The 20,670-nt window shown below is 40.1% G+C and overlaps 1 protein-coding gene across 1 annotated transcript in view; it reads left to right on the forward strand.

The window, feature by feature from the left end:
- The first annotated feature begins 1,742 nt into the window (after nucleotides 1-1,742).
- The window catches only part of LOC136449025 (neuropeptide FF receptor 1-like), a 33,025-nt gene continuing 14,097 nt past the window's right edge, over nucleotides 1,743-20,670 (forward strand). The window contains exons 1-2 of the mRNA XM_066448793.1: nucleotides 1,743-3,152; nucleotides 6,911-7,010. Of these exons, the coding sequence (XP_066304890.1) occupies nucleotides 2,777-3,152; nucleotides 6,911-7,010 (476 nt within the window). The 5' untranslated portion in view covers nucleotides 1,743-2,776. The remainder of the gene's footprint in view (nucleotides 3,153-6,910; nucleotides 7,011-20,670) is intronic.

Genomic DNA, 20,670 nt, shown 5'->3' on the forward strand with positions numbered 1-20,670 from the left:
AAATTTTAAACCATGAAATAAGAATTGATGAGCAAATAAAGTGAAGAAAGTTTTAGATGCACACTATTTAAACTATAAAATTAATGATCTACGCACTTCTGCATTTAAAAGAAGCTGTTCTAATCGGCCAATGACTAAGAATGATAGATAGCTTTCTATACATCTAGCGTGGTGAAAGAGACAGGTGTTCATTTGCATCGAATGACCTTTCGCACAGAGTATGGTATACCAAACAATAGATTTTTCATTTTTGCTTTTTCTCATTTTCTTGACTTTGACTTTGAAATTGACTTTGGCATGTTAAGACATTATTTTTCATTTTCCGACATATAAATATTTTTGCCATTGCATTTTACGGCATATATTTACTCATTTTGCAGCTGCTTTTCTTTGTGAACGATTTAGAACTTTTTTTTAACGGGCGAAAATTCATGCACGCGTGGATGCCATCAATATAATCAAATCGACATGGCCTCGTTTGACTATTCAACAAAAAAGAAATGTCACGATTCTGTATAGTTATATCATATTTAGAAAGTATATAATATCTACCAAACAGCCGTGTGCTTGTCAGCATAGTTGCAGTGTCAGTTGCAATTTGTCTACATTATTGTGTTGAATCGACCTTACCCCAGGCAACTACGAACGTCGACAAGAGAATTGCCATGCCATAGTAGACGCCAAGACATATCGACAAGAGCTCTTGTTATAAGAACATACCGCTACAGGACTATCTAGTTTGATATATATGCTGACGCAGATGCCTTGTTACCCATGATACCATATCTCCTTGGTATGGTAATGCCGAAGAATGCTTAGTTGTCATATTTCTGTCCAAAGCTTGATTGGTTGGTATGCGCCACAATAGGTGCTGCATGCCATCATGTGATTTTGTTTTGCATTAGCTTTTAGTGTAAAGGTTTTGTAATTAAAATGAGATGTGAAAATGAAATAAGAAGAGGGTGCTTAGATGTGAACGTGTTTCGCTGTCGTGGGTTAGTCGTGATGAGATACAACAGAAGGCTCACATTTGATTGCATTCAAAACTCCGCATGACAGATGCAATTCTACATTTCAATGCCCGAGGCTGTGCCCTACCTACCTCCTCATGATAAATCTACACAAACGTATCTACCATCTACATATATGGATAGTTTATCAACCATGCTTGGTGTAAACAAAATCTAATCTACGTGAGAATAATTGATCGGTGGGCTTACGCATCACGTTTTCAAAATTATGTACATTTTATAGGAAGAAATATTGGGAAATAACAATACCACCATATAGGCCAGGTTTCCACACATCACACGGTTACCCGCGGTGGTGACGAGCGAGCTCATCATTTTGAATATCAAGTGGCGTTCCCGATGGGACAGAGATGTGTACTTCCTTATGCAGGTACTCAAGTCTCCCATCAGTAAAGAGTGAAGACTCATTCCAACGATAACACTACGCCCATGGCTTATAAAGGTAACGGCAATATCTCACAGGGCAATAAGTGAGAGATAAGGTAAATTGGAAACGTTTACTGCACGCAATGCAGGCCAGAGCTGGCATCTACATGCAGCTGGTAGTGGTGCATATGTATGAAGGCCACGCGCCAGGGGGGTAAAGTGGCCTTTTCCCAGAGATATTTCTGTTAATAACGGCCACTGCATATAGGTCTAAATACAGCTGTTCTGTTCCATCTAATAGCGTATCAAATATGAATGTAAATGAGCGCGGGGCACACCCTCAGAAACATCAGTGGCATTTCGTGGAATGGCTTGAGGATTAAAGTCAGACTGAAAACTACTCTCCGTGGCTGTCGGCTTAGTGAAGGCCACGAATACCAGCTTTAGGCGGGTGGAGCAAAGAGCCGTTACAGATTATGGTGTGATGCACTCGGGCTCCTGTGCACGGGCCCTCATCAGTCGTCAGCATTGTGCAATCCCCGGGGTAGCTGCTCATGTTATACCTTAATGTGCAATTCATCGGACCCACTCGTTTACTCACGCGAATTTCCTGCTCGGGTGAATTCAATCGACTCCTGCCACATTTGTTGAACATGCTGACTCCGCTAGGGACAGGATGTTAACCATTGGGATGTCATCGCTGTTTAATGTTTTGAGCGTATGGGATTCGGACCCCAACTGCTGTGCCTGTGGTAGGGCGTATTCCGTCAACGGACGGTACCGACCCAAGCTGATCTAAGGTGTTCGTCTTCTGGGAAACAGCGCTTGACACAGTTTGAGGCGTGGGAGGTTTGAACGTTTGCAGTAAAGCGTGTGGATTATGAGATGTGGGCCGAACCAGATCACATGTGTTGTGGAGTGCAGATACAGCGGGTATTGTGCCGGCGGTGGCAGTAGACGATCATGTTGGAATCTGGAGACCCAGCGCTATCACATAGAAAGACATATCATGTCAGAACAATTTGATGGCCATAGGGGAGGACCAGATTGACCACAAAATCATCCCGGTATATCCGAAATCCTTCTTCCGGGCGTGCAGCGTTTGTTGAGTCAATCCGGTGTGCTTTGGAAGAATCTGGTGGTTATAGAACCAAGCCTACCGTGATGTACGCCCGCCGGACGTTATGTGACTACTCCCGTAAAATCTTTGCAATTATGTCGATATGGGCCCGTAGCCGCCATGGATACATTAGCAATATGTCATGTCTGTTTAGATCACGGTGCTTGGAAGCTTGGAGTGGAAACCATTCGGGCAAAGTCGGAGATAGTTTCAGTCGGAAATCGCTTGACTTTGGCTGTGGGTCGATCTGACTTTAAAGATGCAAGCGCCGAGAGAAGACCTAGTAGTTTTCAGTACGACTGTGATGCCCACTGTGCCTCCAGGATGCGAGGAGAAAATGTCCACGGAGGCAAACCACTCCGATGGAATCAGCACAATAAACGTTACGGATGGATACCAGATGGGACCAGCTGACAAAGGGTCGCCCCTACCCGCCATAATACTCTACCTTGTCGCCTACTTAACGGTGTTCATCGTGTGTATCATCGGGAACCTTCTCCTAGTTTTCTTAATCAGGAGGAAGCCACATCTTAGGACACCGGCCCTCTGTTTTGTATTTAACTTAGGATTCGTCGACCTACTTGTTGGCATATTCTGTATACCGTACGATCTTTTCCATCCCTTCTTTTCACAAGGTAAGGAACCTCTTATGTCTTCCAGTACTTAATGTAAACATGAATTCCTTGCACTTTCATCATCATCGTCTTCAATAATGATTGTGAGAGTGAGGGAGAATAATATAGCATACATAAGATATAAATATGTTTTTCATGCTTCAATTTCAGTCGTACGCCATACTCCTAGCGGCTCTCTTGGTCTTTGGCATATTTCTCAAGATAACAGTTACTCAAGCAACTGGAACAGTTGAAACATTTTTAAACCTATCCAGATGCTTGAGTAACTGTTATTTTGCGTATCTTGCCACCTGGATGTCTAGCATTCAGTTACAAATAGACTGTTTTTTATGGATCATCTTGAAGAGCAGTACTGTATCTGCCAGCGCGCCTTGTATAGCGGGCGGGGCCCTAGCGTCATCATCATCATCATCCGTCGACCTCTGCAGCAGAGGACGGGGCGAGCCCTTGTACAACTGAGGCCCACATCAGTCTGTCTGACATGGCTGCTCCCAAGTCCTCCAACTCAATCCCTGTGTCCCTTGAGATAGCCCTTGGGAAGGTCAGTTTCCTGGAGTGTGTTTTCCCGTATAAGGCGTTCCTAAACTTAAGATGGATTATTTACTTATCTCATAATGCATAAGCACGCCGTTTTAACTGCCACGAACCATGCTGATTAGAAAAACGATAATAAACCAAGTCCACATATGCAGCTGCCATTCGCATGAATTACAGACGTGTCTTAGTTAGGGCACACTAGCGTAGCACAAAGTTTGAATGTACATTCGCCAAAACGTCTCACAGCGTTTACCGGTTGTAACGCAGACGAAGAGTCCATGTGTACCGCACGAATGAATTTCTTACAAAATGTACTCAAATATTGTCTAAAGATAAATGTGTTCAAATTTCATTTCCCAAAAGCTGACTAATTTCTTGCAACTAGCGATGGAGCACCTTGAGTTCAGGCGCGTGAAAAAAAGCGTCTTAAGTTAGGGCCCTCCCCGTTACGTCACAAGCTATCAAATCACAACTTGGAACACGTAGTCTATCACTATCTATCTATCTAGAGCTATCTCCGGTCTTATGGCACCCCACTGAGTGCGCAAGTTTTCCAATTATTGTAATCTCTCATGCGTTACTCTCCAACAGAAATGACAGTAATCACCAAACTTCTTCACTGTTGAATCCCGCTGGTATATTCACGGACGCCCAGAATTCCTCAGTGTGCAGAACACCAAAGATTTATCGCCGCTCTGTTGTACCTCATTTTCACTGGTTAGGGCACGCACTTCTCTGCATGATGGGAGGAAGAGACTCTTCAAGTTTGACAATGGAAAGCCGGGGAGCTTAAATGATACAAATCTTGCAGGGAAATCGTAAAAATACGCATAAAAATGCGATGCATCACGCTGAAGAAGGCTCGCAACAGATCCGTGTCGTTTTGAAGGCTGTGACTTATTACTATCTTGGTGGTTCCTCGCAAAATCAAACTAGACAAATCATTAAAATTCGTTCATGATCAGCAATTACGCTCACTACTAATTAGTCCCGTGAGTAATTCTTTGCAATATTTACTGTATAATGTTGATTGTGAGCGATTTGCCTTTCATAAAGCAGCCATCACGTACGCGAATTGCAACGATTTATTAATATTGTAAATACTAATATAGCATCTGCGTATAGCAACAATACCTACGTATACCTAATGTACGCAACGATGTACGCATAGGAGATATACAGATACCTTTAATTTATTTCTAGTATCCCCTATCTCTGTATAATATTTATATTCACCAAAAATAGAACGCTGTGAATACTGCACTGCCATCCTTCACAAGGCCCCATTCTATGCATCCAGGATTTATGTTATAAATGTGATATACGGTTAATAAATATACTTTTATGCGCTGCACCTGGTAAATTGACCTTTACAAAATTCTAAACATGATCTCTGACCATCCAGCAATCTGCTGAAGAACATAATATCATTTCCTTTGCTTCAGCCTCGTCTAAGTCATAAACCTTTCCCTTGCGTACGCTGTGGCCACACGTTCAGATCCGCTCCCATTGCCATAGAACTATCCTTGCATATAACGCTTATTCTAGGAAGACATTGTGCAATGGGGACACCGAAAACCAATATTACAGCACAGCAATGTCCAGCCACATGCAGGCAAATGGACATAATGTCGCCTTAAAGTTGCTGCAGGTCACACCAGATTGCATTTGTGCACTGATAGCTTTTTGGATATGGCCATGCTTTTTGACAGAACTAAGCAAGAAGTTACTGATAAAGTCGCTAGATAATAACTGTGATCCAACAAACAGTCGCAAAAGCATGGCTGTCAAGAAATTAAATGAAGTCCGAAAGAGGTGTTATGGACAGTATTAGGCTGAGGTGGAAGTTTGTATTTCAATAAAAATTATGAAATTTGTGAGATGTACCCCCACATCTACAATCGCTCATAGTTCCTGTAATAATTTTCCTTGTCTACATATTGTCAATGATGTTTCTATAACTCAACTGGTAGCCGCCTCATCGTTTAGCCCCTGGTTCCGATCCTACAATTACCCCCCCCCCCAACTACCAGCCACCTGCCGCTTGATGAGCAATATTAGTCGAAGCGTTCTTTTGACTTCCCCTGGTGTCCATTTACCTGGACTCAGGTTGCCGGGAGAGCTCACGCCTAGAAAAATCCTAAGTACAGCTGCATAGCTCCATAGCGTCCGCAAAGACTTATTACCAACCAATATGAATGGATTACGGCAACAAATCACAATCAATGGACATTTCAAAACCTAAAAGATCAATTATCTTCCACGAAATCACTTCTGAAGGAGAAGTAGAAGATATCTGAAGTAAGTACAAGTTTGTGAGGGAAGATCTCGTCCCCGTATCGTCTTTAGTATCTCAGCAGAACTGGAATTAAAGCGTACAACATGCATGGGCTACACATCGATTTGACTCCATACGGAATTGACCTTACTAAAAAAGCAATTCAGAGAGGATAACAGACACATTAAAGCTATACCCTCCCCCTGGAGTTACGAGAAATAGCTTAGCCGAAGTAATTAGCATTGGTGGCGTTCACATGACGTGATCTCTAGAATCTGGACATTATGACGCTGTGCGAATATCAACGATGTCCTCTTCTTTAACATGACTACTTTGAGGGGATCTGGATGAGAATTGACGGGGACATAGAGCAATGAAACTGATCCAAAAGGGCTATCGCTTTCAGTTAAGTAGGTCGCACATTGGACCGTACGGATACGTCTGGCACGATGCAAGAAATGATGTTACATCTCATGAATATAAACGATGACCTCATGGAGTTTCCATTGTTAATTATGATGTTTGACGTAGAGTTTCACATTGTCTAACAGCTGATACGAACTTTTTTACTCCCAAAAGACACTTGAACTTGATGGAATTTTAAGTTGACATGTGCGCAAGACATATTATATAAGCAATCGTCGATTGAGGAAGGAAAGCGTCCTATCCCTATGACTATGTAATATATGCTTTCTTTCATGTGTGTTTGTCAAAAATGTTTTAGTTTTTTAGGTAAGTCAAGCTCATTGTCAGAGAGGGAAAGAAGTCATCGTTTTTTTTCTCTTTCCCCAGGAAGTGTTCTTTCTTGTTCCATTTAATAAGTTTTGTAAATTATTTTGACATGTGCAAAAAATCGAAATGAAATCATGGAATCAATGGTGTTACATTGTGAAAATTAATCAGAACACTGTTATCACACCATGGTGTCTTTGCATTACTCCAGAGGAGGGTTTGGGGTTCATGATGTGCAGGGTAAGCAACACGCTACAGGGTGTGGCCATCAGTGGATCCGCCTTCACCCTTACGGCGCTCGCCGTCTGCAGGTAAAGACCCCCCCCCTGCTGAGAAAGATAAGCTATGTGTGATATTGCAATCGATAATGCTTAAGGGAGTCTGGGGGATCAGAGGTGAAGATCCACGACTTCACGTGACAGGAGATAACGGGGGAAGTATCGAGCGTGAAGGAGGATTACTTGACAAAGCAGGTCTGTACACTTTTATATCTTATCTCAACCACGGTGCATCAATGTGTAACAATTCAATTCGGATAAAAAATCAAATCAATAGCTATGGAACTAAGGAAGAGGAAGAGATATTTAGAATGAGATGTCCAGAGATATCTCGAGATAGATCTATAGCGAGTTAGAGAGAAAAAGACAGATGAGAAAGATAGATATATCTCATACAGAAAAAACATAATCTAAAGGATTGCTTCTATAGACAAGATCATGTAGCTAGCTCTGTATTATGTAATGGCTCCATGGTAACAATAATCAGAGTTTGATGACAAGCTTTTTTTTGCAACAGACCTTGAACTAAACGGTGAATGATAGTATTGATAACAGAGGTCCGGCGTCAATCTTAGCTGAGCCTTTCAGTTATATTTACTCTTTTTAGTTCCACGGGAAATATGGGAAATCGAATGTACACTTTTGCACCCCAGTAATCTTCTGAGAATGAATTTCCCGCTGTTGAGCATACTTTCATTTTGAGAAGAAAAATAGGGCTCGCTGTGTTAGCACGCCCATGGACCCTCGGTGGCACCCCAATGCACCGTTACCTTCCTGTATAAAGCCTGAAAAATCCATTTTAAGACAGGCGTTCCCGTAAGTGCTAATGGGTTTGACGAGAGCCATCCAGGATTCTAGAGAACTCTTTAGTTTGCATGGACTGCCATTATGTGCAGTAGTCAGCATGAATACAATGCATGTTATTTCTCCCTGAAGTGTTCACGGGGATCTAGGCAGGTGATGTTTTTAGCTTGATTGATCACAGAGGGGAGTAAACCTTTAGGATGGGGTTGGCAAGTTCAGACCTAAATTTGATTTCTGAGGAAGAAATCAATTTGCAGTGTATATATATATGACCTTGCAATTTGCCGTATCTGAAAAAATCAAATCAACAATAGTTAAATGTCCCCTAGAGTAATCGATGTCTTAACAACAAGTCCGTGTCTTGTGCATTGTTCATGCCAACAAAATAAGATAATTTAGTGGAAAAGAAGAATGAACAGAAAAAGGCATTACCAGAAACAGCCAATAGAGAGGAAACTCTGAATATACGATGAGTAATAGAGGATAAACAAAGAACTGAAAAGACGAGAAACATTTGCTATTGTTGTTCTAGCTATAGTTTCGAGTGCAATTTTTAAATATACAATGAGAATGAAAGATCAAAGAAAGGACTGGGAAGACCAAAAACAAATAGATATTCTCGTTCCAATGTGTGCTAAAGCAATGGTATCACAAAACGACAACCAATTTCTTATTCGTCATATATCAGAAGGTCAATCTACGCTTCAGAAATCCCCCGGGAGCTCTGGTGATTATATTTTCAAGTTTTCCCGTTGTGCTACCAGGAATAATGATAACTATTTTATGAGAATGTGTATGTATGCGTCTCACGTGCACAGGATATGGAGATATGGAGCGGGTGAGATTTGTTGGCCGAATTATCATGCTTGAGGATTGTGAAAAGCTACGAGGCAGTTTTAGTGGGTGGACTGATTTAGAGAGATTCACTGACCCATGTTTATTTCAAACTTAATTTCCGTGACCTGTCTCATTTTTCATCCCGAATGTTGTATGGCATTGAAGTGTGGTCCGTGGTTTCTTTTATTGGTGTACATGAAAGAATTTTAGATCGACACGGGTCCATATAGGACACAAACCTCCGTGAAGAAATTATGGTGTTTGTATTGTGGGCCAAGGTATTTCGTACACTCTTTACAAGGAATAATGATTTCTTTAAAGTTTGTTGCCCTTTATTTTCTGGTAGTTGTTAGTTATAACAGCAGGCAGTAACCAAGGCAGTGGCCTAACCTCTGCATGGGGAGTGGCCAATAACTTCCAGGCAGTGAGAGCTTGTGTTATACAGGCTACCATTAGGCCACCCATGGTGGTCTTTTACCAGGGTACTACATCGCGCGCTCGACAAATTACCGGGTTACGCGATACAATATTTTGGTTAAGTTTAAACATTCGGAAGTAAAGGAAATAGAGGGGACAGGTAAAATCTATGTTCTATGCTAAAATGGAACGAAATTATCGAGTTAACATACTTTAAATTGTCTCGTTCAATAGCTTTCCTTTTCTTAGATTTTGCTCCCAAATACGATTATTTTCAGGTTTTAGGGAAGCCTTTTTTCTGACAAACGTCGTTTTTTAGCCTGCCTAAAATGCAAATGAAAATTGATTTCTTATTCTTAGTATTATATCGATCATCAATTGAAAATTTACGTCGACAAATATGAAAAAAAGACATCTCGCAGTCAATTACCCATAATTCCAAATCAACAGCATTTCCAAAAAATCCCCAAAACAGAAATCTCGGGGAAACCGTTTTAAACGATGTTTACACGGTGGTCTGTTGCTATTCTTTCCTGTTGCTACGCGCGTTCGGCAAAGTATCAGGTAAAGCCCCTTGTGTGTATATACAAGTCCACATAAGTTGCGTGTTAACATGTTTTTGGTTTAGGTTAAGTTTGTAGCCGAATGAGTGATTTCTTAGGTTTGATCACTAGGTTACACAGCGGTGGGTCAAAGTAGAAAACAACTTTTTCCCCGCAAACCTTATTTAAACCAAAAAGATGTTAATTCGCAACTCACGCGCACATGAATATACGCACAAGTGTGACAGGGCCCTTACACGAGACAATATTTTTGCTAACAACAAAACATATGGAGATAAATAAATTAAATGGGGACAGGAAAATATTTTCAAAATAAAACGACTTAACGAACTTTGAATGTTGTTTTGCGGTGAATGGCTTTTTGCTTAAATTTTGCTCCAAAAATCTATTATTTTCCGGTTTTAGGTAGGTCTTTTATTCAGACAAACATTACTAAGGACTGGCTCCAAATGTCAATGAAAATCTCTAATTTTTCGTCGACTAGGAACAAAACAAAACTTTTTGTTTGGGGGATTTATTGATTAATGACTTAAAGTATAGTTAATATTGACAAATATAACATATATTGTTCGCATTCAATTAACAATGATTAAAAATCATGAGTATTTTTTAGAAAAAATTCAAAAAACGCCCAGATTTGTGAAAAAAAAGAGTTCTAGACAGAGTTTCTGATCATGAATTTGCCCACCGTGTTAAACGCATGTCACGCCGCACGGATAAGGAGAGGTGGTAATTGACACTGGCGTGAACAGTCCTTCTACTATTCAAAGTCATCAGCCATGCCGCAAGCAGCTTATTAAATGCCCTGTTTTGAAAAGGGTTGATATTTGTGAAAATTTAGTTTTTATCCTGAAGCGGCAAGTAAAGGGCACAAGCTTGCAATGACCACAGGTAATGGAACACGCGTTCGGATCAAATTATGCCAGATCGAACATCGTCGAACCATGTTCGAACTCGGATGGACATATGGGAGTTTCTAGGAGTTTCTGAGTATCAATTTCACCCCCCTATATTTCTGAATTACATGAAAATACTGATATGCATATGGTGCCAAAAATCACCTTACATCATCGGGGTCTCAATAATCACCGACATGCTGAAATTCAAATAAATGTTGGTTAATAAAAAAATCTGTGATCTTTATCAACCAGTTTTAAACACCAAAACCTTTGTACATTTAACTGTCGTGAAAACCGTCTAGCAAAGTTGGAAAATTGCTCAACATTGATGATAACGTTACTGCAACAAACTAAATCTACATTTGATATTATTTGCATATGAAATCTATCTATCTCTCTATATATGTATCTCTCTCTCTCTCGCTATATATATATATATATATATATATATATATATATATATTACAAAATTTCATGTTAATCTATGGATGTGATTATAGCAAAAGTTCCTTAATGAATTTTCATGATTGGATATGGCCATTAATCATTAGTGATTGGGGACAACTCACGATTCAGTTTTCGGAGCGGAGGTGGGGGTTTAAGCCAAACAAAACCCAATGCATACATTCAAGACAAGTGCGAATGGGAGATTAGCAAAAATTAAGATGCAAAAACCAAGATAAGTGGTTGGAATACAAGCAAGCTCCGCGCGCGCGCAAATGTGTTTTAGGGAACAGTCAGATCTAGACTTGCATGTTAACTCAAAGATCACAACTAGGCCACATCAAGTAAACTTTAGGGATGCCATTAGTGCAAGCGTTCATTTTCGTTTGATTTTGACAAAATGTCCCTTCTGAGATTGTCAAGATGACCAGAAAGTAAGAAAATAAATTGGGAATTTTGTCTTGTTGTACTGTCTTGGAGACATGACACTAGTGTTGTAGCCAAGACTGTCGTTGCCAACTTAGTAAATAATACCAGTCTACCACACTAGCGTCACTTCGTGCACTGCTTGAAAACAGGAATAAAAGACATGTAGGTTGTGACACCAAGTTTTTCGCTTAATGATTCATTCCTTGTGACAGCGTTTGTGGCGTCTAGGCCATCTTGCTTTCATTTTACCCATCTTTTTTTCTTGTCGCCATCTCGCATCAAATTTTGAGCCTCCAAAGGATGTCATCCATTAGATGTACACACTGTGGCCTAACTGTGAAATGTAGGCCCACTGTCTACTCGTATATCTTCCCAGTAGGTAACGAACTTTTCCGGGTAGTGCTGCATCCTTCAGATAACGCTTTATTAAGGTAATAAGATATATATTTTGTGTAACAGGAAGCGCAAGAATCTGAACCCCTTTTAGCGTTCGGACGTGAATCGTTAAGAGCAATTTGGAGCACTGTATCTCCCAACTGTTTCGGTAAATATGTTGTTATTTCAATATCATGTATTAGTGATTGCGCCTTTGTTACATGACAAAGATTAAATTGATTTAAGTGCTACAAATCTCAAGTGAATTTCTAGGTGAAGGATAATGATGTTTGAGTAAACTATAAACGCTAGCATTTCCCGACTCAGTAAATACATAGAGCTGTAGAAATACTAAATTGCCGTCAGCTCAGCTGTCTGGAAAGGATTATTGAAAGTAAAGGTTCCCAAACACTTTACATATCTTACAAACGTCTCTTTCTTAAATAGAGCTGTTGTACACCCTTGCTTATAAACCGTATCTAGACTGGGGGTGCTAAAAGTGCTCGCGGCAACTTTAACGTCGTGTAACTGCTAAACGTCGTATACTAGGACTACCGAACTTTGTAAATCTTCATAGAATTCAGCTGGCAACAGATTTATGATAACAGTATAAGTTTATCATTTTTTTCGTTTTGCCATGGCAATGGGTTTCTGAGAGGCATTTCATACAAAATTCACTAATGTCGGTTCAAACAATTATGTTTCTAATGTTTTCTTGCTAAACCACACTGCTTTGCCTATATTTATAACATCATATGTAATTTAATGTAATTTTCATATTTTTACATTAATAAATCATGCTTATTTTGATTCCATCATCGGTCAAAATCCAAGATGGTGGACCATATTATTAGCTTATATATTTTCGCCTTCAAATTCGTCATTACCTAGTATTTTCTTAACAAGAATCATTCAGATCAGATTAACACATTTCAAAGATGTCGAAGTGGCCGGTCCAATATGGCGGATAACAAGGGATAGCTAAATACACATGACGTCATTGACGTCAACGTAGTTACTATGTACGTCATATGTCTTGTTATACCTTGACATCAATAAGACACACTTTTTAGTTTAATACCTTTAGATATTACGGGAATTCCAAATTTAGCCAAAAAATCACATCGATGACGTCATATTTACGTCATATTACGTCATAACAATACCAACATTACAGAAATTATTAATGCTTACATTGATATTTCTCCTTGTAAATTTGATCATTATACACCATACCGTTTGAAAGTTATGAGGAGGGGGGCGAATGACCCCCCCCCCCCTGTCCCAGATATAAAAAGAAGGCCAGTTAAAATGTGTACAGAAGCACGGGAAACTGCGATTTCAATGTTTAATGAGGGTTGTAAGAAAAAAAGGAAGCACTAACGAAAGCCGTGATGACTTCTATTTCCTGCAAGAATAATTATCTCCATGAAAATAAAAAATGGACATATGATTTTTGGTGTGTCTGTCTGTCTGTGTGTGTGTGTTTGCGTTTCCGGATTCTTGTAGTCAGCATAACTCAAGAACCTCTGAATAGATCTCAAAAATATTGTATGTATGCGTCGGTGTTGGGTAGACAAAGGTCAAGTTTGATTTTGGTCCTCCTGGTATGTGACCTTGGTACTGCAGAAGAACTTCCGTTTTTAGTGTCTGTTAACCTGGACATACTACGGTCTCCGAACTCTTGTAAAAAGGTATTGAAAGGTACTGCTGTTACGTATGGAAGAGCTTGGCCCTAAGACTAAATTTCTGGCTTAGCTACAAGTTCCCCTCGGTTTAACGATATCACTTTTTTATATGTGTACATACGTAACTCTTATGTTAGGCGAGGAACAACACGTTTTATTGAAGAAACGCGATCGAATCTTACTGACATTAAACGACTGCTTTTTCGAATCCATTAACCATCCGGCAACCGATCCGGGAGGGAGGGGGGCGTTAGCTAATCCGATTTTGTTACTGCCACTCAGCACTGGGTTCTCGGTGTCAGGAGGTAATGTTGGCTCCTAATGGTGCTCTTTGCACCTTTCTGTTCGTTTTAAACGTGCGTGAAGCATCGGAGTGGCACATAGAGTGCGGGAAACCTGATTAAGTTCGTCACGAGGCCGGTTTAACTCGATCATCCATCCTGAGTGAACCCATGATTCTGCGTAATCGTCTTTGAAAGTTTCTCCCTGTTGACGGCATGCTGATCCTAGGAATATGATGACGAATTGAATCTGTAAACAAAAGAGTAAAAGCAACCCTATAATCGACATTGTTTGAAACGTCGTAAATCCGCTGGCTAACTTAATAAGCGTATTGAAAGTAGGCAGATTATTCTCAAATTCATTCCTTACTCTTTATTTATGAATTGGTATCACAACAGCCTTCATCCACAACACAACAAGGCTGGATCAAACAATGGATTGTGTTAACACCGTTCCGTTTTTGTGACTGTCGTAAACGTATATCGACCCCTTGGCGGTGATACGAACTTGTTCCCTTCAGGTATCTATTGCGTACAGAACCAATCTCGACAGAGATGAGAATCTCCTCTTGTGGCAGTACTTAGTCTCGGTCAGAGGCGTAATCCTCCAGTATTTGGCCACTTCACGATATGCACATCGCCGTATGCGATCAAAACCTTCTTTAAATACACATTTCTTAAATCGTGTGGAGATGAGAATCAGCGACTATACCTTATAGTCATAGACCAGAACCGTTCCTCACATGGGATCTTGTTTGTCGTGTTGTAGGTTTCGACCTGCTTGATGGATGATTCTGCTAGCGAAAAATTGCTAGGCCGGTTACAACCCCATACATTACAACTGACCGTGTCTTCGAATATCTGCCCCTAATGTCAAGGAGACTACCACGGTTTTATCCCATACTTGTAGTATTTCATGCAGCGACAAAACCGCCTGAATTGGCCTGATTCTCTGAAGGGGAATGAAAATTATACTTTACAATCTTCAGCTTAGATACTTTGCATCTCATTGTGTTTATCTCTTTTTTATCTACCTACATACCGACTATGATAGGAATCCATCTTTCTTTTGTTAGTAAGTCTCATTAAAGGATTCTAGCCACCCCTTGGAGTTTCACAGCAAGCTGCTGGGGGTCCAAAACTACACCTTTCTTCAAAAATCATCTGCCACCCAAAATAAAGACCATAGCATGTCTAGATACTAGTAACAGGAAATCAAGTGATGCTAAGATCTACCAACATACCAAATATCATAATCCATCGAGAGTTTCTTAAGTTATGCTGACAGATATCCGGAAACGAAAAGAGACGTACATACAAACATACAAAAAAACACACACACACACACACAAACACACACACACACTGTCCTGCCTGTGCCAACAACTGGCTACTACTCCTGTTTTCCATTGTTGTCACGTATTTATTAGACAAAATCGCCACGTTAAAGTAACTAAATGACATCAAAACGCTGTGAGTTTTCTTAGGGGGCTTGAAAGTATTGATGTTAAGCTTAGGGGCATTTATCTAAAGAGCTAAGATTCAAGAACAGATTTCTTTCGGTTCCTACCCACCCACCATTACAACAGGATTGAAGATAATATGCTTAATGTGCTAAGGCTGCCAACCTTTGCAACATCGTAGTCTGGATCTAACGTTGGGTAACCTAAATTCGGGATTTTTCCGATAATGGTTGACTGAAATCAATCTAGCAGAACAATGAACCATCCTTTTTTTCTATTATTCTGTCAGTATCATGTACTATCTTTGCACTAATCATATGTATGGTAGATTTTGTCTCTAGTCGTGCTGACACCATAATATTTCAACTTGAAACTACCGTGCACCGCACGCACAATTGTGGTGCTGTCGGACAGGGGGGCACATTAATTCGGGAGAGAAGATTCGTCTTGAATATCTTACCGCTAATCACATTTTATACAGCAGCTATTCGTTCTATCCTTGGCTTGAGGAGAGTGCTATGGATATAGACGTGTCCAAGTAAAAAAAATACACGAAAAAACGGCCATACCGCACACATCAGGCCAGTTCGGGAACAACCCGTGTGTTGAGTCGGTAGAACTTCACTCAAAGTCGGCCCATCGTCATCATCGGGCAACGTGTAACGTTACATTATTCATGGGAAGTTAGCTGGATGCCGTAGCAATGGTAATACTACTATGTCCATGTGTTCCTTGTTGTGTTAGGAGCAAACTTTGAGGAAAATATCTTCCTCAGTCCACTATCATTTAGACAAAAAAGTGTTCCTCACAAACCTTTGTCGTCTGCTTGACAACAGGATTCTGGTTAACAATATGGCGGCGGGAAAATACACGTGCCGTAGGTTGTACATGTAGCAACAGAGAGGAGTTTTGATGATTGATCACACTTAGAATATAGTTGCAGGTTAGCAAAAGAGATTGTAATAAGTTGTCTTATAAATAATTGTGTTTAGCAGGCAGGAGATGTGACATTTGTCTTATAAACCAGCGAACAACCGTGCTGGGTGATTCTCCCACGAAGCCCCCAGACTCTGTCAATAAGGGACGGAGAGTTTTTGACGTCGCCAACTTCTAATGCATGGTTATCGAAGCTTTTCAGCCAGTGTTCTGAATACGTTAGTCTATCTGCTTTGCATTGCTGGCGTTATAACTGATTTTGCATCTAGCACATATCCCTAAATACCCCGTTTTCGAAAAATCCCGACTTTAAGTACCCCACGAATTTAGGTTACCCAACGTTATATACCACAAATTCCACAACAATGATAATAATAATAGTCTTTATTGCATATTCTTGCCCAGAAGGGCTAAATGCACAGGAGACCACATGTGGCCAGTAAGAAACATGATGCAAAACATAAGTTGATAAAATGCTACACTAACATTAAAAAACTAAAACATGCTAACTGTGGGCTATTGCTAAACTAAATGATGATCATCTAGTAGTTTCTTCTCTCTTTCTGAAACATTTGGAGATATGACTACATACTTTGTCCATTATATGTTCGTTCTTACATGACATTAGGTATGTAAAAGTGTCCTGCTTTGACATTTTTGTACATTTCTTGTCTAATTCTATTATCTTAAACAACGATTCCCGCTCATCTTTATATAAGGAATAATCAAGTAAAAAGTGGGTTTCATTTTCAACATATAAATCGTTACAGAATTCACATGTTCTATTATAAGGAGGGGTACGGTTTTGCCTGCCAGATTCTATGTGTAGGGAGTGGTCACTGATTCGAAGTTTACACATCGCTCTGCAATGAATTGTACAACAGCCCCTCGTGCCAGATGGAGTCAAAGGCTTTTGACAGATCTACAAAACAAGCAAATAAGCGTTTTCCAGATTGTGTGTATTTAGATATAAGGGTTTTCAGAATGAAGATGTTATCAGATGTCCTGTAGTTTTTCCGGAACCCTGTTTGGTTTTATGATTTCTTTTTCTTCAAGGAAGCTTGACAATCAATATCTGACTGCCTCAATGCTAGCAGGGCAGACCGGGACAAGACAAATGCTTTTAAAGTATCAGAGGATATGTCTCGTGTACCTGAAGATGTGAAGTCTGGTCAATAAGCATTCGTCAGGGCGAAAATCAATGGATTGCTGTGAAATGTGTGTGTGTGTGTGTGTGTGTGTGTTTGTGTGTGTGTGTGTGTGTGTGTGTGTACATGTGTGTACATGTGTGTGTGTGTTTGTTTTGGGAGTCTTCTGCTCAAAGGCTAAATCAATTAGACTTTACTCCGCTGCAGACACGTCCCCGTGGTGCTTGGCCATCTGAATCACATTCCGTGGATCCGTGGTCCTGGGTTCAATTGTCTTGCTTCGAGTTTTGACCACTATACCTTTTATTGTGAAAGGTATGAGAAATGCCATGCCATGCACCTCAAAACTAGGCATTTCTTTTATAACAAAGACAAGAACATCATCACTAAGTGCTGAATCGGAAGTTATAATGAATAATATCTACTGACATTAGCTTTACAAAAATTAGCAATTTCCGAAGGCTACCGTAACAGAGAATACCTGTCGATACATCATGTAATCGACCTTTGTCAACCACCACCATTATCAACACAGATCCATATAGTAGAGTTGCAATCTCTACCTTTGTCCCCTCTTTTCGGAGACCGAGCGTAGATCTCATATTTCAGATGATAGTGGATGATGTGTCATCTTTTAAGATGTTACGTGAAAACGAACAGTGCAAAGATGGATTCTAGAAAACGTGTTGGTATGTCTGGCAGATTCTGACCTTCAGGTTGATTATTTCCACCTTGTAACGGTACAAAAATTGTGTTCCGGTTACGGTCCTGAAGAGATGGTTTGGTAGCCAGGAAGGGATTCTTTTTCTTTTACATTTCTGTTTTGTTTTTATTCTAGACAGTGATTTAGCAAATACAGTTAAACAGTAAAAAAATTCAATGCATCAGGACATGTGTATTTTCACATCACAGTGTAATTTTACATACATACATTGTACAAGGACAAAGGTACAATAATAAACTGGGTAAAAATGCAATTTTACTGCACATTCTGTTCAAAGCTTAAATGTGTTAGCAGAGTGTGAAATAAAGGAAGTATGTTTTGAATTTCAGATGTCAAATCGGAAATTTTATGCCAGTGGTTGACTAAAAATGCTTTAGTCAGCAGGTTTTTTCTAGGATCGGTCGGGTAACCGCAAACACAATATTTTTTTCTTCGGCCATAGACAAACACATTTAAAATTCATATTAAATAGGGTATAGCTAGCTTTAGGAAATAAACAGTGTTGTGCGGGGTTAGAAAACCAGTAACTAATAAAAGTCCCTCATCGTGGAGATTCAGAGGTCAAACTCAATACCGGTCACACTTTCTGTTCTTTGACTTGGTACTCTATCAACATAATGTGTTGTCGCTATGCCGGTCTGTTTGTATCTCATCGTGGCTGCAAGTCCGTACGGCGGCGTACTAAGCAGCGCTGGGAGCGAAGCGGAAAAGAGAGATGGTTGGATAAGGAAAAGACATTTGTATGGCGGGCGGTGCGCAAGGAGGAAATGGACAAGAAATGTGTTATTAATCTCTGGAAGAGGTTCATTTTACACCGAGAGTAGCAGAAGTCTGGGTTAACTTTCTATTTCGTTTATCTCTTAAAAATTCTGGTTTACTGCTGATGTTTGATGAGATCTGACAGAAATGTTTTGCTCTTATCGAAAGTAAACGTTCCGAATTGGAAACGTAATTTGATTTAGATTACATCAGATCATTATAAGTAGTACTTTGAAATGGCTTTTACGTATGGTAAACATTCATCTTCAATCAGAACAAATAGATTCAAACATAGACATCTTACCCCCTAATCTTATTAGGCTAAATCTTCTAATTTCCCGTCACATAACATCTGCTAAGCTTCTCCAAGGTCAACTCCGAAGGGGATGCACGTAGCTACCTACTCGTATTTCTTGTCACTACTGTTATATCCTTGTCTTTGCTTTCATCAGATGGAGGGCTTCTTGGATGAAAACTTTGCGGATGGAAATTCTACAAATCGTGTGGTAAAGCTCAGCATTGCTCATAAGCTTTTGTAAAGTGGTCGCTGATACCTATTATATTAGAAGTAATGACGATGACGACGACATCAATGTAATGGGCTTTGTTATCTATACGTTGAGGGAAACAGCATAGACTGCGAAATGACTGTTCCAGATGGTACAAGGCCTTAATCATTCCAGTCGTATGTGCAGAGCTCGTCCCGTTCGGTTATCGTCCGCCTGAAGGTTTTAGATCAGTGTTCACCTTATAGACTCATTTCAGGTACATTTGTATAAGTATCTTAATCCGTACAGTAATTTGATCAGAAACGTGACGTGAAAGATATCGCAAAGCCTGGCCTGCTTTGAAGGTGACACGGAAGTGAAGAAAATTTATACCCCAAGCGGAGGTTTCTGTCAGGGTCTTGTAGTGACCGCGATGACTTACGACTAGCAGACAGTATTTGATTCGTAGCTACTACTGTACTAGCCCTCCGACCGAAACCTCTGCTCGGAGATTAAAGGAATGTTAATGTGAGGTTACGAAGTGTAAGATGTGACTAAAAAGAATCTGTGTACACCACAGGGCAATTCTGACTCGTTCACTATGTCATGCAGTAATAGATGTCGCTGCTTGCAGATGCGGTCTTAGAAGTAAAGTTTTAACATACTTCCAGACAGAGTTATTGTGGTGTTTCCAATGCAGTTTAAAACATAATGGAGTGTATTATGTACATATTCGGGACATATTGCTGCAGTGCAAAGTGAACCTGTCAAAATCGCCCCGAGGAAGGTAACAAACGGCAACATAGACCTCGGTTGAATAAAACACTCGGGTGAGGTTTTTTTTTCATTCAGGGACTTACTAGTCTGATGAAGCTATAGGCGGATGACGTGTACCTTCATTTCTTAAATGTAGGCAGTGCTGCTACAGGGGTTTCGTGCCTGTTGTTTCCGTTTAGTTATAAGCGATAACTTCATAAGACCTTAACAAACGTTGACACGAGCTTATTCCACGTAATACTTTACAGAAGCGCCCATAGTTCCAAGAGGGTACTGCCTATCCGCGGTTAATGGAACAGGCACCCAAGGGGCCTTTCGTGGAGAGATCGATATACTGTAGGTATATTTATGCTCACGTCAATTTTATGTTCACGGTTTTTTACGTCGACCTTCAGAGCGCGAACTCATCTCCATGCGAACTTGATTTGAGCCATTGTCTGTTATGGTGAGTCATTATTTGCAAGATCGCGAAAATAACCTCCCCCATATCTACAAATATTACAGTTTGAGCTGATAATCTTTGTTATCAAGAAACCAAATCCCCAATCTTTAACCTGAAGGAAAATACTGCTGGCAAAAGATCGACTGGAAGATCAGTTTCTTAAAGGAGTCCTAAACTCCAAAGGGGACTTATTTTCCAATAGATTATGCATCAATGAAA

Source organism: Branchiostoma lanceolatum, chromosome 14 (genome assembly GCF_035083965.1).
Source record: "Branchiostoma lanceolatum isolate klBraLanc5 chromosome 14, klBraLanc5.hap2, whole genome shotgun sequence".
Taxonomy (NCBI): Eukaryota; Metazoa; Chordata; class Leptocardii; order Amphioxiformes; family Branchiostomatidae; genus Branchiostoma; species Branchiostoma lanceolatum.